This window comes from Halictus rubicundus, chromosome 9 (assembly GCF_050948215.1).
Source record: "Halictus rubicundus isolate RS-2024b chromosome 9, iyHalRubi1_principal, whole genome shotgun sequence".
Taxonomy (NCBI): domain Eukaryota; kingdom Metazoa; phylum Arthropoda; class Insecta; order Hymenoptera; family Halictidae; genus Halictus; species Halictus rubicundus.
The window spans coordinates 6,553,323-6,580,073 of NC_135157.1; the positions used below are offsets into that span (position 1 = coordinate 6,553,323).

Below are 26,751 nucleotides of genomic sequence, written 5' to 3' on the forward strand. Positions count from 1 at the left end.
TGCGAAAATTTGGAGGTCGGGCTACTGTATTTCGTTCACGAACGACCACGGGGCCGTTCCGAATCGAAAGTCTCTGCGTTTTTGAAAATTGCTCCTCCGCGGAGAATCGTAAACGCTATTAACGCGCGAAAGTACACGCTTTCTTTTACTTTAAATTCCAAACTTTTTATGCAGACTGTCTTACACCGTAATAGAATTCTTTTTTTAGAGTAAGCATTTCTAAAAATCTGGTTGACTTAACAATTTTATCCCATTTTTGACACGTGTCTAAATATTTTCTAATTTTTTTTTGCATTGTTTATTATTTTGAAATATCTGGACTAATTGTTTCTAGCTGTAGAATTTTGAAAACGCACAAAATTCTTGAAGGGTGTCATATAACTTACACATTCAGGAAAATTTAGTAAGCTGGAGGTATAAAATTTATAGAGTTTATCCTCAAGAATTTCTCTTCAACAAGTTTGACACGCGTTTGAATATTTTTCATTTCTTTTGTAATGTTTTCGAATTGGAAATCTCTGTGAAAATTGTTTCCGGCTGTAGACCGGAAATGAGGCAAGCGATCGAGAGTGGAACTGTTCATTGTCGCTCGCTGTTTACCGGCGAACGTATAACTTGATTATCGATCAACAGCGAGTTTCGAAAGCGACGAGCCGCAAGCGTACGCTCGGCTCGAATTCGCATTTCCAACTGTTTCAATAAAGGAGAGTGATTCTTTCGACTGGCGCAAATAAACTTGTGTGCAGAGGTTCAATACGCACGCACGTTTCGATTTGCAAACACCGTAACCAACGAAAAACTCATGGTGCTAAACGCCTCGAGTGTTTACTGTCACTCATTCGTCGTTCAACAACAAAACTCAATAACGTTCGCGCGATTATGTTCACAGGCTGCACTAGTTGTGCTACTGCAGGCCGTTCTTGTGACGAGCAAAGCGTTGGATCAGAATCAGTTGCAGCAGCAGTCTCAGCCACAGTCTCAACAGCAAGTACCGTACGTATTCTTCGTTAATTAAAGATCGACATGTCCGTAATTATAGTAACGTGAAACTTCGAGACGTTCTCACATTTGTTGGCATCCCGTTGCTTATGGTAGTGGCGTGCAGCATTAATTCGTTAGCTGGTTCGTATGTTTGTTTTATTAGAGGAAAATATATTGGTCTGAGGCCTCATTGTTTGTGAAATAAAATTCTTTTGGAAAGTTTATGTCGATTCACGTACGAGGTTAACAAAGCAGCGAATAGTAATAAGTTAATTCGAGATAATTAACTTTTCACAGTCTTAATTAGCGCGAGAAAGGCTGAGACAACAAACAGTTTATCTTTGCAGATATCTGCTGGTTGAAGTTATAAATCATTTTCGTTTTAGTAAACCAATTCTATTTATCGATGAAATGTTAACTATACATTCGACATTATTTGCGATGACTGTTGCCATTTATTGCATACGTAATGTCTATCTTCATCGTCTTTGAACCATTATAATTTTATCACAGAGTTTGTTATTTTACATTCAGTCTAATATTTTTCTACTACTATTCATATTTAGTATACGCCGTAATAATTCGTTCAACAACCATATTCATGATTTTGATCGAATATTTTCTACCAAGGGTAGTAGGTATAAATTATTCTTTCAAACTCGGGCTTCTCAGTTTATTAATCATGTTTAGTCGCTTTATTAAGAAACATTGCTTGGTTTTTCAGATATGGAACAGCGGCCCAGAAGAGATGGGGCGACGACTTGGGTGGCGGCCATGGTGGCGGCTATGGCGGCGGTGACCTTGGCGGTTACGGCGGTGACTTAGGTGGTGGACACGGCGGCGACTTAGGGGGTGGACACGGCGGTGGCGATTTAGGTGACCACGGCGGTGGCTTTGGCCATTTCGGTGGCGGTGACATCGGTGGTGGTTTTGGCCATTCCGGTGGCGGCGACATCGGTGGCGGTTTCGGCCATTCCGGTGCCAGCGACCTCGGCGGTGGTTTTGGTCACTCTGGTGGCGGCGACCTCGGTGGAGGGTTAGGCCATTCCGGTGGCGGAGACATCGGCGGTGGTTTAGGCCATTCCGGGGGCGGAGATATCGCCGCGTTAGCTCATTCCGGTGGCGGAGACCTCGGCGGCGGTTATGGTCCTTCCGGTGGGAGCGGCGGCGGCGGAGGCCTCGAAGAACATCACGACGATCATCATCATGACCACCACGACCATGGCTACTGGAAGAAGAAGCTGATCTGGAAGCCGGGCTGGAAGAAGATCTGGAAGCCGGCGAAGAAACAGATCTGGAAGCCCGCGTGGAAGAAGATCTGGAAGCCGATCTGGGTGCCGACGCAGAAGGCGGTGTGGAAGGAGATTCAGGTGCCAGTCTGGAAGAAGTTCTGGAAGCCCGTGTGGAAGGAGATCCAGGTGCCAGTATGGAAGGAGATTCAAGTACCAGCTTGGAAGAAGATCTGGAAACCGGTCTGGAAGCCGATCCAGGTGCCAGCATGGAAGGACATACAGGTACCTGCGTGGAAGCAGATCTGGAAGCCGATCTGGAAGGAGATCCAGGTACCCGCGTGGAAGGAGATCCAAGTGCCGGCATGGAAGAAGATCTGGATCCCGGAATGGGTCAAGGTCGGCATTCCTGGTGAACACTACCATGGAAAAGATCACCACGGCTGGGAGTACACCAGCCACGACCTCTGGAAGAAGAAGCTGATCTGGAAACCGTTGTGGAAGAAGTACTGGAAGCCCGCCAAGAAGCAGATCTGGGTGCCTGACAAGAAGCTGGAGTGGGCGCCAGCCTGGAAGCAGATTTGGAAGCCGGCTAAGAAGCAGATTTGGGTGGACGACAAGAAGCTGGTCTGGAAGGAGGAGTGGAAGCAGATTTGGAAGCCGTCGAAGAAACTGATCTGGGTGCCCGACAAAAAGCTCGAATGGAAAGAGGCATGGAAGCAGATCTGGAAGACGGACAAGAAGCAGGAGTGGATCCCTGATAAGAAGCTGGAGTGGAAGGAGGCATGGAAGCAAATCTGGGTCCCAGCCTGGAAGGAGATCTGGGTGCCCGCGTGGAAGAAGATCTGGAAGCCAGTTTGGATATCGGAATGGTTCCCGTCCGAGGACCATCATCATCACCACGGATGGGAGGATCGGAAGGACAACCAGGTGCAAGGCTCGCAACTTGTTCCGAACAGTCCGGCGGCAGCCTCGAAGCAAAATGGCGCGGCCCAACAGCGTCAAGTAGACGAGAACAAAGTCAGGTGGGACAGATCATCGAAACCCAGCGACAAAGGCCCTGGTCTCAGCCAGGACCTGGTCCCGCCGCCTTTAACGACCAAACAAAATGGCGCGCCGGCGAATTTCGCGTTCCCCAACCATTAAGCACATCATCGCCCCCCCCCCATAGGATGCTTGTACAAAAGATCTGTCCGAGATAGTATTGTATAATAAGCCGCTGTATATATTACCGTAGGTCTACAATAAGTTCTAGAGAGTTAAGTGTTCCCCTTCGATTAATCGACTGACACGACCCCTTTCACTATCCCCTTCGACGAGGTCGCCTCGTATCTAACGTATGTATGACTTTATGTATAGTCTTCTTTTTATACGATGTTGTTGTTACCCTACTTTGTTAACCGATGCCGTTGAGAATAAAGTTGGTGAATATTTTGTTACATGCTGCGTTCCTTCGCGTGTCCATCTTCGACGCTCAATCGACGTTGCACGATGTTGCGTATCGTGTCTAATAACCTCATCAACTTCAATCAACTTTGAATCACGTTTAGAGACAATATAAACGTCGTTCTTGAAGGGTTAACAGAAAGAGAATTAATAGATAGCAGCAACAAGTATGAAATAATCAGCTGCTGTCGAAGAAGTCAACCAAAACAAGATGTCTTCACTGAAACCTGCACGTAAAAGATTCTTCGTAATGGGTAAGAAGAAGAAGAAATTGCTGATAACATTATTACTACACATTTACTAAATCGTATGAAGAGTATGGACTTTAAGCAGCAGACGTCTTCGATAGTCTCTTTTAGGCGAGACCCTTCGCTAAAACATTCGATCAAATCTTTCGGCGGTTCCATCAAGCAAAGCACACCTTTCAGACACAAGATACACAGAATTAGGATGTATCGCGAGACGAAGGAAGTTCCGGTTTCTGGGGACTCATTTTCGACAACTTTCTTCTGGTTTCTCCGGTCGCCGTGATTCGAGCCATTACCAGCATTAACATCGCCGACCGGCTAATCTCCGGTGTTACGAGCGACCGCTGATAATAAATTCGTTAACACCTCCGCATTATTATTTTGCCTAGTCATCGGCGTGCCCACGCTCGACATGACGCAACGCGGGTCCCGCCGCGAAACCGGAGAAAGTCGAGATTCGTTCCGTGGAAGGAAGCCGACCTCGTATATGGGGAGGCCTAGGCCACGGAGAAAGTGTCCGTACACCTACACACAAGCACGGGTTCCATCGGCATAAATTAATTCGTGCTGGTGTGACCAGTGATGGGACCAAGCGCGCATGGGAATGATGCTCTCTCGGGCACATCGATCGATCCTAACTACAAAATTGTCACCGAAAGTATGATAATTGCTATTCAGAACAGTATCGATGTCTTTCGTGACGGTCATCATCGCTGGACCTCGCAAAGTCAATGATGTTTCGACTCGCTCTTCAAGAAGATGGAACCGAATTTTTTTGTCGAGCTTCTGTGCTCAAAATTATGCGAATGTGCGAGAGCCTGCAGAATTATTGTACTTTCGTAATAATGAAAACCTTGTGTCTAATCGATTCTTGTCGACGCACTATTAAGCGAAGTCATTGGTGACAAGCAAAGGTGGAACTTTCATTTGGAGGAACGTCTGTAGAATTTTCTGCAGAACTATTCGCGAGTGACCCAAGAAAGTCGCCATGCTGCATTGAGCAAATCAAGCCTCTATGTTCTTGCAGCTAATTATTGAACAGATTCTCTTCTTCACCTATGAGAAATCACATTGAAATGCCGACAGCGTTTAACCGTTTCTTGTTTTCACCGATCAGTTCTCAACATGAACCGGAAGATCTTCAAGCTAGCAAGGACTATTTTAATAGAACCAGTTGGACAGAATTTTGATTAGTATTTGCATCACTTCGCGTTGCTACTTCGGTAAAGTATAACCGCTGGCAATCTGTTTGACCCGGTTGCCTGCCAGGTAATGCTGTTTGTACGGAACTTATCTTTTTGGAATAACTCCATCTTTCAGCGAGCGTTCAAACAAAACTTGGTCCCATCGCTAGGCGCAACCTCGCGGCGTCAAACGGCCGATCGTGTGCGGATTCGCGACAGAATCGGCTGCGAAGTCCGACAAGAGAGAAACCGTGCCCGATATGGCCGTCGGGGGGTCAGACTTTTCATCACGAGTACCTATCGTTCGATCAAGAAACAGCCGGAGAAATGTCGTATGTGTATTTTCTAATCGACCCTGTCGATTGCGGTTTTCACTTTCCTCGTGGTCCTCTTTCTCTCCGCGCGTTTCGTCACACTTTTCCGCGCTCCCCACCACCTAGCCCATCAAATTCTTCGACACAATTTTGGGCCTTCGTCGACGTTTCATACTCGAAATTTCAAAAATTGTGAAAATTCTATTTGCCTGACCACGAGATCAATTTGAAACTCTTTTAAATCTACTTAGGACTGTTAAGGGGCCCGGCAGGCATTTGGCCTTGACTGTCACGCTATGTTACGCTATGCCTTTTTTCTAGACATTTTACGTCTTAAATAAGTAAGTAATTGATTAAAAATGCATACCACCGTGTTTGTACATGTCTTTGCTACGTCTGTATAGAGCCTTTTTTTCGATACGAACACTAAATCTCTCGAAAATAAGAGAATCTCTCAGCGGCAGCCATCTTGTGACGTCTCACTTGCTTCAGAATTCGAATTTTCTGCCGAATATTACAAATTACTCCATGATGAGGTAGAAATTCGCAATTTGGGCTCTATACAGACATAGATTGGACTTTTAGGAAACACTATTGACCACTTCTAAACTGCTCATTGCAATATTGAAGCGATAGTTTGAAAAGGTTTTGACCCATGCATACGTATATGGATTTCAAACCCTGCCGGCCTCCTTAAGTTCTGACGGAGAAGTTCGTAACAGCAAATCCGTAGACAACAATACAATTAAAGTCTTTACAATTAAATTCTGCCGGCGTTTACGACCGTGCGGGCTCCGTTAGACGCGTCAAACGATTCACTCGCCTTTTCTTTTTACGTCCATCAGTTTCTCTGTGCCGCGACGCGACGGTCCGCGTTCAAGGTCGTTTCTCTCGAGAAAATTCTTTTCTACGCGGCTCCATGCGAGCGCACATTCAAATGGAAATCCTGCGTGTTGAATGCGCCGAGGATTACCACGATAACGATCGATTCTACAGTTTAACAGCGGGTTTCGACGCATGAAATGAGAGCCCGCGCGTGAGCCAACAATGCGCAATTAGAGTCGCTCTTGATATTCGTTTTCTGTCCTTTAATCGCGGCTAGGGTCAAGACGAATGCGATTCTCTGCGTAGAACTTCGTGGCATTAGAAAGCGACAATAATCGAATGATGATAGCTTGTTGTCCCTAAGGAACTATTGCACTTCTTAAAATGAATATTGCATGGAAAATTAAATGGTGATAAAAAGTATTAATTACAAGCTCGTAAATTAGAAGTCAAATTGCGAAAAGAATTCAGACGATTGGCGTTCTAGTGGGTTTACTTTACGATCGAAATTGGTTTACAAATGAAACTGCTGCGGTTAAGATCATTTGGATAACATAGTGTGCTAGTCGAACATACGAAAGAACGTTGGAATAGCACAATGTACAGTTAGCAGAACAACGAAATAACGGAAACTCATGGTAATAGAGGTTCTACCGTGGGCGCATTGAAATGGTAACGTAAAGTCTCGCTTTACGTAGTCGTGTCCGTAAATACCACCCGTTAAACATGTTCCACTGTTTGTTCTACGCTTATGCTCATAAATATTAACGAATGGACGATTATTCGGAATCGTTTGCAACCTAATCGCAGGCTTCGTCAAAATGACTGCAAACAACGACAGTGCAGAGTTCTACAGATAAAATGGCAATTTACAGTTTATGTTTGTTATTCCTCAGTCATAGTTGTATATTGGGTTCTAAGGTAATGCTTCACCCACTTCTGCTTTACATTTTATATCGACGAATTGTGTTTCATTTGTACCGTCATATTTTAAAGGCTACTTTGCGACACAAACGAGAAGAAGTTAAACGTTTTGCAGTATTCAAACAACAAGGGGAATTTTCACTGTGGAGAGTGATTTAAAAAATTGCGAACCATCAATACAGACGGCGCGATATTTGCATATCAGTTGCTGCGACTGGTTATCCACTGATTACTACACTGCGGGTCTTTATGCAAAATAAAAATTGTCTGCATCGATTACAAGAAATAGAAACTAAGTAGAATGTTATCTCTTCACTTGTAAATTTTAATAGACGAGAAATAGCATATTGACATTTCAAATTTTTACAAGTACTAACCAAAACGGTACCCTGAGATTTGAACTGAACAATATGAAGACAATTGATTGAACAATATTGAAACAATTGCCGATATACATTCCGCGTTGAAACAATTGGTAAAACAGTAAAGGTGTTACGGTAAGAAAAATGTAGAGGGCGTATATTTATGTCTTCGTATATATACGAAGAGGCGTATATATACGCCTTTCGTATATGTATGAAGGCGTATATACGTCTTTCGTAGTCAAAGGGTTAAATAGCTCTATTACGTTTGCTTACCATTTTAATCGTACCTTACGCAGCTAATTGTTTGTAACATTTTCCTTTCGGGAGATTATGATTTATTAAATTTTCTACGAGCACTATTAACAATCTGTGGTCAATTCTCTCAAAATGAGACTCTGACACCGTTGATAAAAATATGATAAAAAATTCGGTATCGTCGACAAATGCCTAGAAAGGAAGTACAGAGATCGTCGTCTACAACTTTCGAAGACGAGAGAAGAGGTGATGAGATGGTCCGTCGGATATCGAGAGTTTCGCGTCGGGGAAGGTCAATAATAGCACGAAAATAAATCGCGAGGCATGCAGGATGCAATAATTAATGATCCCACCGTTGAACCTGCGAGATCGCTTCGATTTCCCCTCAGGTTCACTGAAAAGCGGTACCAGTCCGGTCGGATCACTTCCCATCGTTCAGCTCCAACCAGGAAATAATCTCCTAACCGCTTCGAAAGCGTTGTTCTTATCGTGCCGCCTGGTCAAACTGGATTTTTCTTTTTTTCTTCTTTTTTTTCACGTCGCTTTTTCCCCTCGATAAGATACCGGGAAAGGCCTGCAACAAAGTCGCTGGATAATCAGTCGTGATTTCTAATTTGTCTGCCAGTTTCGGATCGGATCGGATCGTGTTCTACGGTATACCAAATTAGTATTAGTATCGAATCTATCTCACACTAAAGATTTTCAAACGATTCTTCTGCCGTGAAATATATGTATATAATCCTCATCGTTAAACGAGCTGTTTTTTTAGTTGTGCTCTCTGTCGCTTAGTTCGTCGAATACATTTTTGTTCAGCTATTTTGCATGTCTATAGAACTTATCTGATGAACCATTTTGACATTATTTTTTTAAATCTCGGTATTGCATGGTCTCCGATCGGAGCTATGATCGTCGCGTTCAGCCGGAAGTCCATCTTTCGATGAAGTGAAATTTCTAGCATGCAAAAGACTTCCGCGTCATTCCGGTCATTGATATCATGCATTGTGTATTCTAGACAGAAATTGTACAGCGGACAAATTGCCTGCATGTGAATGAGCAAATAAATATCGAGAAAACTAAGGATGTTTCACAATAATGCTGTGTCCAAACTTTTACTATACATCCTCGTACAAATTCGTTACTATTAGGGTTTCTCCAACTAGTAGTATATTAATTATACTTATTTTTAAAGTATAATGAATTTTAAAAAAGAAATATATATCTTATATTGATATATCAGCTGATATTGATTTTAATGAAAAAAATTCAATATCTCTTTTTTAATATTCATTATGCATTAAAAACAAGTATAACTAATATACGCACGGTAATTGGTACCCCCACAGCAATTGGGTTCCTTACCCTAATTATATTTTTGAATTTACCGTGTCAATTATAAATATTTACACAAATTGTTTTATACGTAAGTAATGGAAATTTTATTTTAGGAACAATATAAGAAATTCCTAATTATATATGTACGACATTTATCTACCATCCATCATAAAAATTCAGAAATTAATAAAATGTTAGCATATAGAAATATTTAAATCAAGTTACATTTAAAGAGTACACTATAAATTTTTTTATTATTATTATTTGTATGTGCATATGAAGGTATCCTACTTATTTCGAAGAAGATGCAAAATTATTCCATATGTTTGTTATTCTACAGATATTAAATAAATATCCGAATTTTCAAAAAGGAAAGTTATCTATTACAGGACAATACATTGACAGGATGATAATTTTGAGCTTCCGACCAGCAAGAATGTAAAATTCGAGTTTCGGTGCATCGTAGCCTCATAGTAAAACAAAAAAGAAGATGCATGGTTCTGTGACATGGCTGCAAGCAAGAATAGATCTATGAAAAGGATGTCCCACACAAAAAGATATTTTTGTCGGAGGCCATGGGTGTCAAGCCGATAATATCACAGGGTGGCACCAGAAATGTTTTTGTTACCATACGTATATATGACTGGTATAGTAACTGTATCCGAAACCACGAAGTGAAGTATCAGTGCATCCGAAGATGTTGTACGTGACGATCTCTCTTCTTTTCCTTCTGCTCTGTGTCTTCTGCGTCTACGATTGCCTGAAGCCGCGCCATTTTCCACCTGGTGCGTCGACGTGCTGTGAATTTCCAACAAATTGCCTCACAGAACCATTCAAATCTACTATTACATCGTTATACACCTTAATTTTTTACTGGAGGAATTATTCCTATGAATTTATAATATTATTCTTTTGCAAATGTCCCTTGGATGAACGTTCATTCATTGCTCCGTTGTATACTGTAAAATATTTGATTTCTGATTGAGCATGTTGTAATCTGGTTCATTTATAGAAATTATAAAATCGAGGACAGAACGCTTTTTGTTAAATTAAAGCACCTACAGAGGGTGAAACATCGAGAATCAAGTTATTTTTTAGGAGAGTGTGACGGTTAAAACTATTCTTATTATTACTACATAACACTATTTTAATCCTGAAAAAATACCTTAATTCTCTTTCAAATTAATTATACTAAGAATGTTCAGATTTGAGGATTGAAGCTATTTTTATTGTTACTAAATAAGTTTTGAAATCTTGAACTTTGAATAGCGTACTATCCACCGTTTTATACTTTTATCGTTATGGGATACGATGTAATTATTTATATTTAGTATTATTTTTAGTTAGTGACGTAGTACGGCAGACTAAGGTGTTTTTCATGTTCGTATCATGTTGTTTAACGTCCGGGTAGGTCCAAAATGGCTACCGCTCTTCGGCTGCTTCCTCACGTTCCAACGATTGAAAAGGAAACACGGATACGGTTACCTGGCGTTCCGTGAGCTGACGAAGACGTACGGCCCGATTTTGGGCCTGAAATTAGGAAACCAGAAGGTCGTTGTGATTTCAACGCACGATCTGGTGAAGAAAGTTCTCCTCCGGGACGAGTTCAATGGCAGACCGGGCGGATTCTTCTTCAAGGTTCGCGCGTTCGGGAAAAACAAAGGTTCTCGCTACAGAATTTCTTCCGTAAACATCCGGTTACCAAACGGTCACATCTTTGTTAGGTGCAGTGAACGACAATAATTTGTTTCTCTCGTGTTAGGCATTTTGTTCGCGGAAGGCCCGTCATGGTCCCAGAATCGTCGTTTCACGATGCGCCATCTTAGAGCCTTCGGTTTCGGACAGTCGATCATGGAAAAGCATACAAGAGTCGAGGCGGAGTATTTGGTTAATTACCTCCGTCGTGCCAACGGGAATGGTCCAGTTCTGATGCACACGGCCTTCGATGTTGCAGTTTTGAATGCGCTTTGGTGCATGTTCGCGGGTCACAGGTTCGACTACGAGAACGAGAAGCTGAAAGAGATTCTCGATGTTGTCCATGACGCTTTCAGGTAAACGAAGAACACGTTCTATAGTCTCACAGATAAATAATTATTCGAATGATATAGAACGCCAATAATTATTATAGCCTGTCGATTTTATGACAAAAATGAGTAAGCGCAATTTAAACCAGTGGCCAGATTAAAGTAATTTAAAAGTATCAATTAATTTCAGCTTATTGAAGAAAGAAATGAGGCTTCTATTTGGCTCCTGTTTTGTACAATTTTTATTTCGCATAAAGAACCGCAGTAATTAACAACGGGATTACATACAATCTCAAGCTTACCAATGTCCATCGCCATCATCATTTTGTTTCCGTTGCAGATTGATGGACACAATGGGCGGAATAATTTCGCAAATGCCGTTCCTGCGTTTCATAATACCAGAGTCATCGGGGTACAATGCTCTGATGAAAATCCTTCGGAAGCTTTGGAGCTTCTTGGACGAGGAGATCAGCGAGCATGAGAAACGGCTGACCGGAAATCAGCCGCAGGATCTGATCGACGCTTTCCTCTTGGAGATTTCGGCCAACAATGGCAGTCGTGAGGACACGATCTTCGATCGTGAGCAATTTTGTAATATCTCTAGTGTAAATCATTGAAACGATATTAAATGGAATTTTAATATTACCAGGAGAAAGTCTGCTTGTACTGTGCTTGGATCTCTTCTTGGCCGGCTCGAAAACCACGACTGACACATTGGCGTTTATGATGTTGTTCTCCTCGTTGCATCCGGAATGGATTAAAATACTGCAGGAGGAATTGGATAACGTTGTTGGGAGATCGCGATTTCCAGCACTGGAGGATCTGTCGTCGTTGCCGATGATGGAAGCATTCCTAGCGGAGGTAACTGAACAATTAACACGCGAATTCATCCGTTCAGATTTTTTCAGTTTAACCCTAGGTTTACGGAGCAATAAATAAATAAAAATAAATAAAAATAACAAGAATCTATTCAAATTTTTAGCCATTCGTTTTATAATATAATAACTCATTAACAAAACCGCGGAGAACAAACCTTTCAAGGAAGCACAACATTTTTGGGACAAAAAATGTATATTTATTTCCCTGTATACCCAAGGAAATAAATTCCTGAAATAATTCGGCATGGATCTGTACAATTTCAATAATCGCACTGTCGTACCGTGAACCTAGTGTTAATACATTTTTTCAATTGGAAACGCAATAAGCGGATGAACGTTTTTCAAATTTACTAAAATTCTTTGGAAATGCATAAAAATTTGTTAGATACAACGGTATTTGATCCTAACGCCCCTCGGATTGCCACACAACACGGCGAAAGACGCGACTCTCAATGGATACCATATTCCTAAGGTATGTGCCACTCGAAAATAAATGTAATCGTTGACCGACAAAATAGTACAACTTTGGTATTAACTATTCATGTATTCACTGCTTCAGGACACGATCATTCTTCTAGATTTAAGCAGCGCGAGCTACGATCCAGCTTACTGGGATGATCCAAAGGTATTTCGACCGCAACGATTTCTGGACGAAAATGGCAAATTCGCGCAAAACAACGCGAGCATACCTTTCAGTTTGGGTAAATTTTTCAATGCTTTAGAAGAGATAAAAAGTTACTTGATCGAATTATATTAAATATAATAATAAATAATAAATATAATATATTTAGAAAAATAATATGTTATTTCTAATATATTTATAATATATTCAATATATTTATTATTTATAGTTCCATGCAGCTTTTATTCTTTCAAGTTTATACTGTTAAACATGTATCTTCAGCAAATAATTTCAATTACATTTTTATTTTAGAGACAAGAAGCCCTTTTAATTAACTTCCAAATCAAGCATTTTCTGATTAAATAACGTTGCGATAATTATTACGAAAATAAATAGATGAAATACAAAACTTTGATAACATTAGAAAAATCTAAGAATCTTATCGCACTGTTTTCAACTTTTTAAAATGACTAAACGACAAAATGTATTTTTGTCTAATTTATGCATCATATCTAGACAGCTTAGGAAATTTTTATTTTACATGGAAATCTACAGCTTTATCATTAGGCTACTTATCAATGCCAATGTCAAACGCGTAAAATATTTTTGCCATGAAACATTTCCAAGTTGACTCACTAGTTGACTCACTCATAAATAATTTCGAGGTGGATATGAAGGAAAATTTTTCGCGTAATAATGATAAGCGAATCAAATTCTGCATATTTTCGCAGAAACGTGTACTGAAATGTTTAAAATCCAGACGTCTGTTCTTCCTTCAGGCAAACGCCGATGTCCGGGAGAAATGCTGGCCCGCAGTACCATATTCCTATTTTTCGCCTACGTTATACATTACTTCGATATCGAAATTTCTCCGGAGCATGGCAAACCAGACCCGAATGGCTACGATGGTTTTGCTATCTCGCCGAAACCATACTATTTGAAACTCACGACGAGATCGGAAATCCCAAATTCGAATGATACGTAAACGGAACTCATTTGGCGACAGTTGTGAGTATTTATTTATTTATTATTGCCTTAAATCAAGTGGTTTATTTACCAAGTACAATATTTTTACATATAGCTTATATTACACAAATGTTACACTATTTCCAAATATTACAAATTACTGTTCTAAGTAGAATTGATTTTTAGAAAAACTTCAAAAGATACTTAACCATTCGAGCAACTTTCTCTCACATACTTTTGGATATACTTTTTTAAAATCAATGTTGATCCATTCATTAGACATCATATTTAAACACTAAATTTCCCATACTCTAAAAATTGTGGACCAAGTTTTCAGGTCTCGTTGTTAAGGGGAAACTCCAATCTTAATATCTATGTTAGATTCGTTCACGAAAAAATTTTTTAATATTTTTACAGTCATTCGAACTTGTAGCATTTTCGAGAAGAAACGTATCCTCGGTTTTGCACCTGCTGTATCATGTAAAATTTTTCTAAGAAAAAATGAATAATGTGTTGAGACAATAAAGGACTCAAGCTTTAAAATGAGTCCAAGTTTATTGTGGTACTGTTTTTTTAAACGAAATTATTGCTGTTTAGATGTTCAAAATTTTTCAATCGGTGCAGAAAGTGGAACAGTATTTCACCTCAGATTCCGAATGCTTGTTCACAAAAATGAAATTGGTACACAAATGAAACTGGACTTGTACTCTGTTGATAAAAATACACTTTTTAAGAATAAATTCTGAGCAAGTCAGATTTAACGTACCGTGGATTTTTATGCAGTTTGTGAAGTAATATTATTTGATGCGAAAATACAGACTGAATGTTAATTGTTGCTCTTTTATTTGACGTCAGTATTTTCTGATTGTATAATATGTACCATCAACATACTTTGTACGGACATTTAACAGTGGCGTGTTGTCTGTTTTCCAGCTTCAGAGAATTATTTACAAATCGAAGCTCGGGACCAATGTAAAAGGACGGAACGCGGCCACGTGGCGCGCCGACCGGACGTACATTTGGACTTCCGCGAAACGAGATGATTTCGACGAACACGTAAAACGACTTTCACGCGGCAGAAACAATAAACAATATCGGAGAGAAAAATTTGTTGAAGTTAAACAAGCAGGCGTCTATCTGCGGCCGGAGCTACTTCGACCGGCGGACTTAGGCTACACGGACACAGGGTAACACTGGTGTTTCGAAAAGCATGGTCACCAATTAAGTGTACACACTCTTAGACAATCATGTCTGTCAGTAAATCTCACAAAACCCAAGGGGCTGATCAAAAATAATTTTAACTGTCGGAACTCCGTTCTCTCTTCGCTTCGAAAACTATAAGGGTTGAAGTAAAAATAATTTCAGTTTTAATTTTTCAAGTTTGCGTCTTTTTATTTTTCGGTGACCCAATAATATGTTTTAGAAACGATTAAAAGTAATACAAAATTTTCCGCGGCAGGACGTATCGTGTTGCAATTGTTTAATTCAAGGATTAGATATTGAAGACGATTGCTCGGGGAAGAAAGTGTTTTATTTTAGTCACTGGTTATCCAGTATGTATTTGAACACTGATAGTCAAAACATAGTCCTTAAACGTAGTCGAGATTCTAGAGTATTAACCCTTTGCACAACGAAGCTATTTTAACTCCAAAAGGAAATATTTCTTCCTACCTAGAATATTTCTCTTCTATACATTTTTTTTTATGTTGTACATACAAAAATGGTGGAATATACTCGTACAATACTGAAATGTTCAGTAATTTATTAAATACAAACAAATTTAATAATGTGAAAAATATTTTGAATAATGATATAGCAATTTTTAGTGACACTTTACAGTAGCCATTCGAGTGCTAAGGGTTAAAACTATAGACAACAAGCATATGATTAACTTAAATTATAGCTTGTAAATAACACAATTAGCGAAAGAATGTTCAAGAGATTTTTGAGATAGAGACATTACTTTAGAAAATACATTCTAACAGATCATATCTACAATTGGCTAAGTTAATAAACTTATTATTGATGTATTATCGTGGTACTAGTAATACGTCATAAGGTTTGGGCGATATTGCAAGACCAGGAACAATTTCTACGGAATTCAGACCCTGACCAGGGGGCGGAAGTAGAGTAAACTTCTGCATCACGCCGGCGAATAGTATAAACGTCGCAGATTTGGCGAGAACTTCACCTGGACATCGTCTTTTTCCTGCAAACAAATAAATTATACAATTTTCTGGCAGATGAGATAAGTACGCAATATAAGCAATAAGATCTATTAGGAAGGATCGATGAGGTTTTATCTGGAAAACACGGAGTAAGAGAAAACATTAAAAATTCTATTCGTGAAATTTCCTTCGTAACCGCTGATTACGCGTTTAATCGCGAAGTGAATAAACCACGGGGCCAATTAACGAGTTTAGCAACATTTCCCCTCGCGTGATGTTTCCGGCTTTCCTAAGGATATCCGGAAATGAACGAAGACAAGGTGTCATTCTACCGAGGTCGTTAGGTGCAATGGCACTTTAATGAGGCCACATTCGCGCGTACAAACGATTCTGACACGTATCGACCATTCTTGGTTCGAGAAACTAGTTATCTCGATGTTCGCGTTCCGTTCAGATCGAGTTTCTTGGTTTCGTGGAGCTGATACGTGGATCTTTTACGATTAGAAACTATAAATAAAACAATCTTCCACAGACTGTCTCCATACACGCATAACTACGGTGTCCAGTGAATGAACACAATTCGTACTGAACGAAATATTTACATTTATCACATTTATTTAACTTCATGTTCAAATTTATGCAGTAACTCTATTGTATGTTCATTCATTTTTCATTTAATCCCATGCCGGATTTTTACTAGATTCAGATAGTGTTCCAGAAACAGACTCGTGTTCCGGAATGTAAGATTTGAACAACGGGCTTTTGCGAATACTAATTTCACTTCAATGATTAGTACATACCTTTTCCGAAAGTTAAAGAGGTCGAATCCTGTCTGTAGGCCCCGTCCTTGAAGTACCTTTCGGGATTGAATACGTCCGGATCTGGGTACAAGTCTGGATCCCTGTTTACGGAGGAAATGTCTATTAGAATGGTGGTGTCTTTCGGTACTTTGAAATGGTCGAGATGCGTGTCTTGAAGAACTCGCCGCGGCCCGATCACAGGGAACACAGGCCACATACGCTGCGACTCGGTAATTACAGCCTCCATATACGGTAGCCTGTAACAATAAAGAATTTCGGCTTTCTCGTGTGCTGCCTTTCCTCAACCCTGCGCACTTCGCTATTACGGCGACGACACACATCGTCACGAAACACAAGGTATACTAATGAGAACTTTAACGACGCTAAACCCACCGAGCGTCTGAAGCAGATGGAATGTAGCCGGTTGCCTTATGAAAGTAACTGGGACTGAGCTTACTTGGATCTTGTACGATCTTTATTATTCGACTGCGGATTTTATGCGCTCATGCCAAGAACTGGTAAATCAAATACAAAATAGTTGAAACGTTTCAAGACTTATTCCGAACTTGTTAAAACTATAAAGAAAAGAAATATTTTTGCAGCTTCTGTGTTTCTGCAAACAATATTTATTTTGCATACAAATCGGCAGTCTATTAATATGTGCTCCGATAAGGATATTTATTCAAGCTTTTTTCAAGGAAGCTTGGATTGCTAATGGCTTCTATAATGGTAGCAAGAATGGCCTCGGAACGCTCAGGCACGTTTTACTAAAATGCTCAATTATGATAAGTTCTACTCATTAGTCGATCATTCGCTACGACAATAATCGAAATAATAACGGTTAAATTAGCAGGTAGTCATTAATTAATAAATAGTCAAATTAATCAATAAATAATAGCTTCCAAATAATATATAACGGGCAATATAAGCAAAAAGATTCATCAGAAAATTCATTTGTAGAACACAACATTCGGCCACTATTTTTGCTCCTATTTATTATATTGTTAAAGTTCTCTTCCAGGTCTCCTTTAGAAAATTAATGTTATAAAATGGGGGCTAAAATAATGCGAGTGTTCAACCTAATATCGATGAGATCGTTTTACCGAGAATGCTAATGCTCGCGCGATCATAATTTAGGATTTAATTACCTTAACTTATCCGATATGTCCGGGAGTCTATCGGCTGGAACCACTGAGTCGATTTCCTTTTGTAGCTTCCGCTGCACGTCTTGATGCACTATCATATTAAGGAACAGGAACTCCAGCGTTATCGTGGTGGTCAGAAAACCGGCGAGGAAGAGATCGACCAGTACCATCACTAATTGATCCTCTGAAAATTTAACAGCCTCATGCATGAAACAAATCACCGACGATTTCTCTCGATCGTAAATTATGATATACGATTAAAGAACAGTTTAATGTGCGTTACCAGAAAATAATAATTCGATAAACGTCTCGCTGTCGCAAAAGAATTTTGTGTAATCGATACTGTACCTGTATAAACTCTGCTGGTTTCTTTGTCGTCCATCATCTTCACGAGAAATTTATCGATCATGTCTGCCTCGGTACCTCCGACATATTTCTTTTTGTGTTCGGTGATGTTTTCCTATGAGAAAGCATTGTAAGATGAATTAATTAAATTGATTAATTAATTAAGATCGAACTACGAATTCGGTCGAATATAATCAAATGTTTAAACTAGGAATATTTATGCATTCTAATCAATCGTATTTTTCTCTTTCGAAAAAAAGAAACAGGCAACAATTGTGAAAAAGAGAAAGTGGCCCAGGCACTCTAATACCCAGAAGGGAAAGTAGTCGCTGAAATCGGAGGACCTAGAGGACCTAACTTGCATTAGTATCAAAAAGAAACGGTCTTTTATGTAGAAGGTCCATTGGTAAAGTTGGTATTTTGAGTGGATCTCTTATCTCTTCACAAACCGAAGGTTTGTCTCTCCTGTATTTCAGAATTTGTTACAACATCGTGTAAAACAATTACACTTTCAAATATGTAACTTTGCTAATCTATGTAAAACAGTTGAGAGGTTCTATATTTGATTCCTCAAACCATATATCTAACTGTGTAATTATTGATGAATGCAATGCAAATTAGTAAACTAAGTTCAGCGAAATTGTCAGGGTCGAATGTGACTACAACTATGAGTGTTGTGGCCTTAGTTAGATAAGCATTGACTATGAAATTGGACATTTCATATGCAACCTAAGATATCCCGAAGGAATGACAAGTTGATTGGCCAGTGGAATGCGGGTTTAATAACCTGACCGGAAGTATTTAGGTAAGGACATGTTCCTCATGGTAGCCTGAAAAATTACTACGGCCTATCCCCACTACGTCACTTGCCCGTAGCTTTGCCCGTAGCTGTCCCCACGGGCATCAGCGGGCGCCCATGCCCGCTAATAGGCACGCTGAGCGGTTCTTATGTATTATAATCATACAGCCAGTGTTGTCTTATCTATCAGACGCAGATTCCTTCACCTAGCAAATTTGTCATTTGTATAAAGTACTCAAAGTCCGAGGCTTATGTCAGAAAATCGTAGGTTAATTTGATTCTCACCATTAAGAAGTTCTTGAGCTCTTTGTTCAGCTCGAGGAGAACGTTGTAACCGGAGGCCTCGGGTGCAATGTAACGGATCCAAGGGAAAGTGGTGAGAAGCCCGCCGACCATGTCGAAGATATTCGCCCGACGTTGCATCAAGTTTATAAAATACTGTAACCTGTGGGGCGACGTTCGAAAGACAGCAATTAACGATCACAGCCGAATGAGCATCGAATACACGAGACCTACTTGCGAGTCGCTTCTAAACGCTCGCCGCGGATCGTTAGCTTCCGTTTGAGATTTGCCGCGCGTTTCTTTCGCGATCCTCGGCTACCTACGGCTGGTCCTCGATTCGCGATGCTTGTTTGCTCAACGCCATTTTCTTGGGCGTCGAACAAACAGCGGAAACGTATTCGACAACCTCACGGTAATTGCCAAAAAAAAAGCGTCGCTGATCAACTTGACTGTTCGCTTACAGTTCGTAATGCGTGTTGTTTCGGGACACTTCTCGATAGCAATGTCGATTGGGAATTTCTTCTTTCAATAATAATAACAAGCCGAAAATAATGTAACAATATTGTTAAATTCTTCTAATATATTTACGGTTCTGCTTTTTACTCATTCATTCAAAAGTAAACATCGTTCGCCAGACGAGTAATCAAACAATTTTCAACGGTGATGTATCTTAGAAAGGAACATCCTTCCAACGCGTAAAACTAAGTTAGACAATTATACTCATCAAGGAAATTAAGATATAGTGCGTCATCCGTATACTGCGAATCTATATAGAGTGATCGGAGCAGACGAGGACAATTTGATCATTCGAGGTCGAGGACGATTTTATGCATTCATGACAAAAACGTCATATGTAAAAGAGTAAAACTATGCAAAACTAAAATTTTGTAAAACAATAAAAGCATTTAAAACTTTGAATAAACACCGTTGTGTAATATTTGTTTTTAAAATTTTTGTGAAAAGAACTGAAGAATATTTACATCGCGTGACTAACTGAGGCAATTTTTATTTTGTAACACATAATGGACCAGATAATATAAACTACGACTCCAGAATTAGTGAAAGTGGAAATTCACGTAATAAGGGACCTGTATCTACTAAAATGAAGTTCTTTTTAATCTTATGAACAGGTTGAGTAGGTAAAATTTAAAATCGTAGGAAGATCGAAACAATTTAACAATATCAATATATTATCTTCAGGCTAATCAAATTATTAAAAAAAGAAAGACAAATGTTTATTCAACCCTTCGTCAACAATAGGGTTTTTCATTAACATGGTCTGCATATTGGATATTTCATTTCCTGGCCCGATTTCTCATAATTTTGAGCTTTAAAAAAATTTGGAAAAATTTCTGGAACACTTCATATAGCCATTAATTTAACGCGCAGGCCAAATATTCGAACCCTTTTGCGATAAAAATTATGAAAGTTATGAAGAAATGGGACTTTCTGTCAGCAGAGAGTTAAACGTTGAAAATTAAAGTAAAAAAACTAGTTGAGAGGTGTGAGTGCATAGTGGCAGAGAAATCGCATAAATACCTCTCACCCTCCAAGAAGCGCTTTCCCGTCGACAATCGCCACAAAACGTTTATCACCGCAGGTGCGAATATTGGCTTCAATTGTCTCACACCTCCGCCCTTCAGCTTGTCCAGAACCTCGACCATCTCTTCTATGATCATGGCCGACATCGTGCTTTTTCCGTAACCGAAGTCCTTCAGAGTATGAATCATCCAACCGCGCAAATCCTTCCAGTCCTGTCCATCGTTCATCGAAATGCCTTGCGAGAACGATAAGTTCATGACGATTAATCGTCAGCGAAAGAAATCGTCGGTGAAAGGAAAACATGAAAACTTTATGCACTAGCTTAAAATTTCACCGGTTTAAAATACTGCGAAATCATTTGAATATTCACGAGCGTTTTGTAATTCGATGTACGAGAATATTCACACAAAATGCGAGGTAAAGAAACAATGCTCGAAGAGCCTGAATTCATTTACGATGTGTCTCAATGCCTACCATTTCTGTAGCAATAAATTAGACTGCGGATGTTTACAATTTTGCAATTTTGCGGCAATTTTCAATTTTTGTAGACACATTTTGAGAAAGCGAAATCATATGAAATTTTATTTTTAGAGGGAATAGAATTTATATAAAAATACGATCTGCATAAAAATAGTACTAAATTCTATCGAATTTTATGTTTTCGGATTTTTTGAAAATTATTATAAATGCATAACATTCCCTAAATTTTTATAAATGCATAAGTTCTATCATCGTTGATCTGTATCGACTAAATGGATTAGATCGTCCACTTTTCGAGTTGCATTGATAAGCACGTTGACGTTAGTACGCACCTTGCTTCTTTCCCAAATTACGGATCTTGATGAACTCGTTCCAAGGCCGACCATCGAACGGCTCGTTTTTCAGCACAGCATGGACCATTTTGGATCCAGAAACGGCAAACACCTTCTCTGCACCCATATACAGGGTTATTGCGTTCTCGCCGTATTGTTTGCAAAGCTTCTGTATCGCCATGTGCAATCCGCCATGTTTCATCGTTAATCGTCGCACTAACAACCGATTGCCAACAATCGGCCAGGGAAGCGGCCCTGAAAAATAATTCGACAATTAAAAAGCGGACAATAAAAAAAAAACAGCACCTAAACGCTAACGTTCTATCGACAAATTATCTATAACTTCTAACAATTAGAGCAATTTCACTGTTTCCTGTTATTCTGCCTGCTTAAATATTGACGACAAAAGAAGTTAGTGATGTCAAAATGTACAATTCAAAAGACGTGATACCGCATATCAGTAAACATAAATAAGTAGCGAAAAAATACCGTGTTATTAAAAGAATATTTATAATTGCAAATATAACTTATATAAATATTAACATAACACGCCGTACAAACGTTACATGAAGGATAATCAAACTAGTAATTTAACGGAATGGGCACAAACTTGACACAGATCAAATTATTATAATAATAATATTTCAAGTAAGATGTTATTATTAGACAGCGGATTTTATGCATTTTTGGCAGAAATGCGTAGCTCTAATTTAAAACAGTAAAAACATTAGAAGAATTGAAAAATACTTTAATATTATTTTCCACCTATTAAACATATTAAGAAAAAAAAAAAAATTCTATTTCACTTCAATTTGTTGCAATCCAGGTCGAAAATTTTGCATAAAGATTCTCTGTCTAGTTGTTATGCTTGTATACATGTAGCTTTATAACTATAAAAAGATAGTCAGTAATTACTTTTGAGGTGCAGTACATCAAACTCCAAGTTAATTCATTTTCATTCATGGAACGTCTCGTAGGCGTTAATTGAAACCTTTCGGGCCCACTGCTGGTTTAATCAAACCGATCGCTATTATACATTTCGAAAACATTGAGGAGCTAATCGTCGCGGAATTTTCCTAGTTTGTCGTGTTAGAGCATGTTCCCAAGCATTTTTCTCAATAAACAAAAGTAACCCTCTCCCGGAATTTTTAACCCTTATATAGATTATCGTGGCCGGTGAATTAATAATTGTTTGATGCGTGTCGACGCTACTGTTTAAAAATTTAGGCAATTATTCTTTATCTCACAATGTTTCTAATATCGGAAAGTAATTTTGAAAGTGTTAATGATATTAATATATTTTATTATTCTCATTAATATCTATGAAAAGAGAATGTGCCCTATGAATTTTACGGATTCTAAATTTTTTTTTCATAAATTAATTTCAGTAGGAGTTCATTGTCAGCATCCTATACAGTACAATTGTACGGTTCTATTGAGAGAACTTAACGTGACCTCAACTTCGCAATGAAACAAAGTAGAAAACTGTAAATATTCGCGACAAACTGCAGCTACTACTACATTGAATTTTGCCTATACGTGCATGTTCGTGCAGTTCGTATGTACTAGCATGGTGCGACCGCTCATCAACTATTCCAACCAATTAGTAAAAGTCGTTCGGAATGTTTATCACCGTATGCACGTGATACAAACGTGAAATTTGAGCTAGGTAATCGATGGTCATACGGAAGAGATAATAACATAGTTTTTGCTTTGTGGACACTGAATATGTATAAATGCCGGAGTCATTCGTGACTTCAGCGCGATAGGTGGGAATAAATTCGAGCGACCGTCAATGAAGTATCGGTGCGCGTCAGAAATGACTTCGGCATAAGCTAGAATTATTCACAATTTCGACCGATAGCAGTTTTTTAAACAATTTCTTCTCAAAAAAATTCAAACCATTTGGCTCACTTTTAAAAAAGGTATTCACTTCTAAATGGCGTATAAATATAACTGATTCAAATATAAAAGACTCATTTCTTAAATTTTCAATACGACAAAATATAATAAAAAGCAATATTGAGTACTTTCTCTCTGATTCGCACTCACAAGGGAACATATTCAGATGCGAAAATTCGATTTAGATGAAACTTATGGGAGCTTATAGTTCTTTGAAAAATATTTGACACGTGTTTTTTTTTTTATCGGCAGACATCCACTTTGAAGGGGTGAAAACAGCCTCGAAGGTGAATCCTTCGAGGATTCACAGTTTAAAAAGGCTGCAGGTATATTTTGACCGAAGGCCCAACGACTGCAGAAATTCACAGGCGAATTGGCTATAAAAGTCGGTACCCTTACTCCGCCGCGGTAATTAGGACCCCGTCACGCTGCTATCTGCGCCACCTTCTTTAGCTACTAATAAAACAATAAACGACACATAACCCAGTGGTATTGTTTAAAATACTATACACGATAAAAAAAAACACGTGTCAAATATTTTTCAAAGAACTATAAGCTCCCATAAGTTTCATCTAAATCGGATTTTCGCATCTGAATATGTTCCCTTGTCTGTAATACTACAGTGAATACAGTTAATGGAACAAAAGTAATGTATTTGATACTGTTCGATTCTTATAATATTTCTATTTCTACCGTTTAAAATTGCAGCTACCCATTTTTGTCATAAATGGATAACCATCAGCAGTTTCATAATAACTGTCTAATTTTTTTAAAAAAGCAACAATGTCACACTTATCTAGACATTGTACGATTACACAAAATACATTTGAAAGGAATAAACGTGTGTAGTAATCACCCTCGGTAACATTATTACGATCTAAACAAGGTTCGGCAATTCTAGCGTAAATAAACAGGCCGTTCAATTTCATAGCGGTGTAAGTCGATAAGGTCGACTACTGGGCATTGACAAAATAAAACAAACCGTAATTCCTCGGAGAGAAAGCATCGTGTTGAGGTAAAAAATCAAAGGATACGAAAAAGATCGACTTGTTCGGTAGACTGAATCCAATTTCCAAAATTGTTTACAAATCAAGCAGGGCTCTTCGTACAAAAACAAAAAATCAATCGAGCATATATATCTACACCAGTTTTGGATTAAACGGCAGAAATATTCGTTCTCTGAAGCCCGAAGTCGCGCACGTGTGGCGGCAGTGAGCTTGTCGTTAGCAAACATCCGGCACGTTACTCCGAAAACTCTTGTTGACCGTTAGAGCCCTTTCACACGGAGATACAAGAACTCTTCGATTCACGTGGATCATACGTATCGCGTGCTGCACGGGTACACGTGTACGTGTCGGACGTTTCATTACCGAGCTTATATTTCATACGCGTGGACGTATGTTCGTGAACGCGATTCGTGTGTCGCTGTGTGAAAAAGCTGTTAGCCGCTGTAGGGTACCCCCAATTACTGTGGGTGCTCCAATTACTGTGTCTATATTAATTATACTTATTTTTAAAGCATAATAAATATAAAAAGAGATACATATCATATATATATATATATATATATATATATATATCAACTGATTTTAATGAAAAAAATGTAGTATCTCTTTTTTAATATCCATTATGCTCTAAAAAGAAGATATAATTGATATAGGCACAGTACCCTCATAGTAATTGGTTCTTATACCTTAGAACGGTGTAATACCGTTTGCAGACGGTTGGCTTAACCGAAGCCGGGTGCTACCTATAGTCCGCCTCGTTATTTCGGCCGCGCGTAGTTAATTTAGTAAGAGAGGAAGGAAGAGGTACAGCGAAAGGTAGCGAGAAATAGTCAGTGAATGAAGATCGATGCACTGACTTCATCGGGCGCGTCGGCGACCGGTTGCGAACCAGGTGCAACGCCGGTGGACGCAGCTTCTGCTTACCTGGGGGTTGGCCGGCCACACGCATTCTGACCAGCGTGTAGAGCAGTGTTAAAATCACGATCAGCAGTATCAGTGCCACCATGGTCTTTCTGTAGCGTGTCGACGAACGAGGTCTCCGTGTGCTCTCTCGGCTGTGGTCCCTAACGGTTCACCGACGACGATCTAACGTGCGGCTATTGTCGGGTAGCGACCAATCCGAAGCGTTTTAAAGCCCAGCTTGGGTTGCCGATAACGCTGCTCCTTCGATAAGCTCGACAGCCACGGGTTACGAGCCGCCCGTCGTCGCTCTCCTTTGCTCCCCGGCCTTGTCAACGTCAAAGAAAAGAAGAGGACACGAAAGTTGGCGGTGCTTCAATGGGAGATATAGTTAGACAACTTTTTCCGGGCTGTCACATCGCGTTCGGTGTCGATTACATTCGGTTCATGTTCCCGCGCTACTACAAGGCGCCTTAATTATCGGTGCACCGCATATCTCTATGCGAAATACAAATTGTTAGAAAATTTAGAGACACATTTAACAGGAGAAAATTCAACCTTGTTTCTTTGCATTTTAACGCGTTGACAGCGCTACGTTTAGTACTCTCGAATTCTTTCGATATCTTAGCCGTTTTGTATTTCATCCGCTCAGGTTTGCTACCGATGCACAAAATCCGCAGTCTATTGGACACGACGGGCGGTGCTTACTAACTTTTTTTTAGTACTTGAGTAACTTTTTTTTATCATTAGGTCAATTAAGGAATCGGATAAGAGTGCTTCGGGTTTGTAAAATTTAAACGCGACCCTGAATATTTTTGGACAAAGTTCGATACATCTATTAGCGGGCAAGAACGCCCACCGCACAGTGGGACCGTATAATTAGTAGGAAAAAAGTCCGAAATTGAAGGTAAAAAAATGTAAGTTTTGGTGAATGTTTCATGAACGCTCTATAAAAACTTCGTATGTTCGTTTCTTGTAAGCTATGTCACGTTTTGTAGAGTGCGAAGCACAAGTTACCAAACGTTACTAATTGAAACTATTTTTAGGCGATAGTAACATTATTATACTTAATGTAAATTCGAAAATGTTTTGCCTTCACTTGCCATTTTATGAGAAATAATTTTTTGAAAATTAGGACTAATACAATCCGGTACGACAAAAATCGGCAAATTCTTCGAAAATCAAGATTTGTCTCAAATTGTAAAATAGTTCTAAGACGCTACTGTATTCAATGCCGCAGGACAATTTTCTCAACAATTATTTTATATTAACAATCGAGTGGTAAGTTGATGTTACTTTACCTTAAAAAATTACTTTTTTCGCAATCAAAAACACAATAAACTTAAAGATTGAGACCTTCTATTTACAACGACACCACATAAGTTGACATCAGCAGCCGCATCTGATGTGTAGAACTTCTTTCCAACTACATTGGGCATTTGGCTCACTGTGCGCC

The 26,751-nt window shown here is 39.3% G+C and overlaps 3 protein-coding genes across 3 annotated transcripts; 2 read left to right on the top strand and 1 right to left on the bottom strand.

The window, feature by feature from the left end:
• Positions 1 to 550: 550 nt before the first annotated feature.
• Positions 551 to 3,593, top strand: LOC143356977 (uncharacterized). The gene is made up of 3 exons (XM_076793089.1): positions 551 to 577; positions 890 to 993; positions 1,706 to 3,593. Exons 1-3 carry the CDS (start codon positions 551 to 553, stop codon positions 3,354 to 3,356), a joined length of 1,782 nt encoding a protein of 593 aa, XP_076649204.1. The 3' UTR covers positions 3,357 to 3,593.
• Positions 3,594 to 9,785: 6,192 nt separating this feature from the next.
• Positions 9,786 to 15,490, top strand: LOC143357498 (methyl farnesoate epoxidase). The gene is made up of 9 exons (XM_076794029.1): positions 9,786 to 9,888; positions 10,515 to 10,766; positions 10,866 to 11,154; positions 11,468 to 11,706; positions 11,777 to 11,988; positions 12,391 to 12,477; positions 12,565 to 12,706; positions 13,407 to 13,635; positions 14,527 to 15,490. Exons 1-8 carry the CDS (start codon positions 9,801 to 9,803, stop codon positions 13,610 to 13,612), a joined length of 1,515 nt encoding a protein of 504 aa, XP_076650144.1. The 5' UTR covers positions 9,786 to 9,800; the 3' UTR covers positions 13,613 to 13,635; positions 14,527 to 15,490.
• On the bottom strand, positions 15,107 to 25,606 carry LOC143357499 (putative cytochrome P450 305a1). The gene is made up of 8 exons (XM_076794030.1): positions 25,320 to 25,606; positions 21,487 to 21,741; positions 20,672 to 20,909; positions 19,136 to 19,295; positions 18,055 to 18,166; positions 17,710 to 17,890; positions 16,562 to 16,818; positions 15,107 to 15,802 (listed from the first exon to the last, which is right to left on the bottom strand). Exons 1-8 carry the CDS (start codon positions 25,399 to 25,401, stop codon positions 15,624 to 15,626), a joined length of 1,464 nt encoding a protein of 487 aa, XP_076650145.1. The 5' UTR covers positions 25,402 to 25,606; the 3' UTR covers positions 15,107 to 15,623.
• Positions 25,607 to 26,751: the final 1,145 nt, after the last annotated feature.

Excerpts from the sequence above, each read along its gene's own strand:
- LOC143357498 (XM_076794029.1), top strand. The coding sequence starts at position 9,801 with ATGTTGTACGTGACGATCTCTCTTCTTTTCCTTCTGCTCTGTGTCTTC. Across the intron at positions 11,707-11,776 it reads TGAGGACACGATCTTCGATC|GAGAAAGTCTGCTTGTACTG; the intron begins GTGAGCAATTTT and ends TAATATTACCAG. Across the intron at positions 11,989-12,390 it reads TGGAAGCATTCCTAGCGGAG|ATACAACGGTATTTGATCCT; the intron begins GTAACTGAACAA and ends AAAATTTGTTAG.
- LOC143357499 (XM_076794030.1), bottom strand. The coding sequence starts at position 25,401 with ATGGTGGCACTGATACTGCTGATCGTGATTTTAACACTGCTCTACACG. Across the intron at positions 19,296-20,671 it reads CGCTTCTTGGAGGGTGAGAG|GTTACAGTATTTTATAAACT; the intron begins GTATTTATGCGA and ends GTCGCCCCACAG. Across the intron at positions 15,803-16,561 it reads CTCTTTAACTTTCGGAAAAG|GAAAAAGACGATGTCCAGGT; the intron begins GTATGTACTAAT and ends ATTTGTTTGCAG.
- LOC143356977 (XM_076793089.1), top strand. The coding sequence starts at position 551 with ATGAGGCAAGCGATCGAGAGTGGAACT. Across the intron at positions 578-889 it reads AAGCGATCGAGAGTGGAACT|GCTGCACTAGTTGTGCTACT; the intron begins GTTCATTGTCGC and ends TTATGTTCACAG. Across the intron at positions 994-1,705 it reads CAGTCTCAACAGCAAGTACC|ATATGGAACAGCGGCCCAGA; the intron begins GTACGTATTCTT and ends TTGGTTTTTCAG.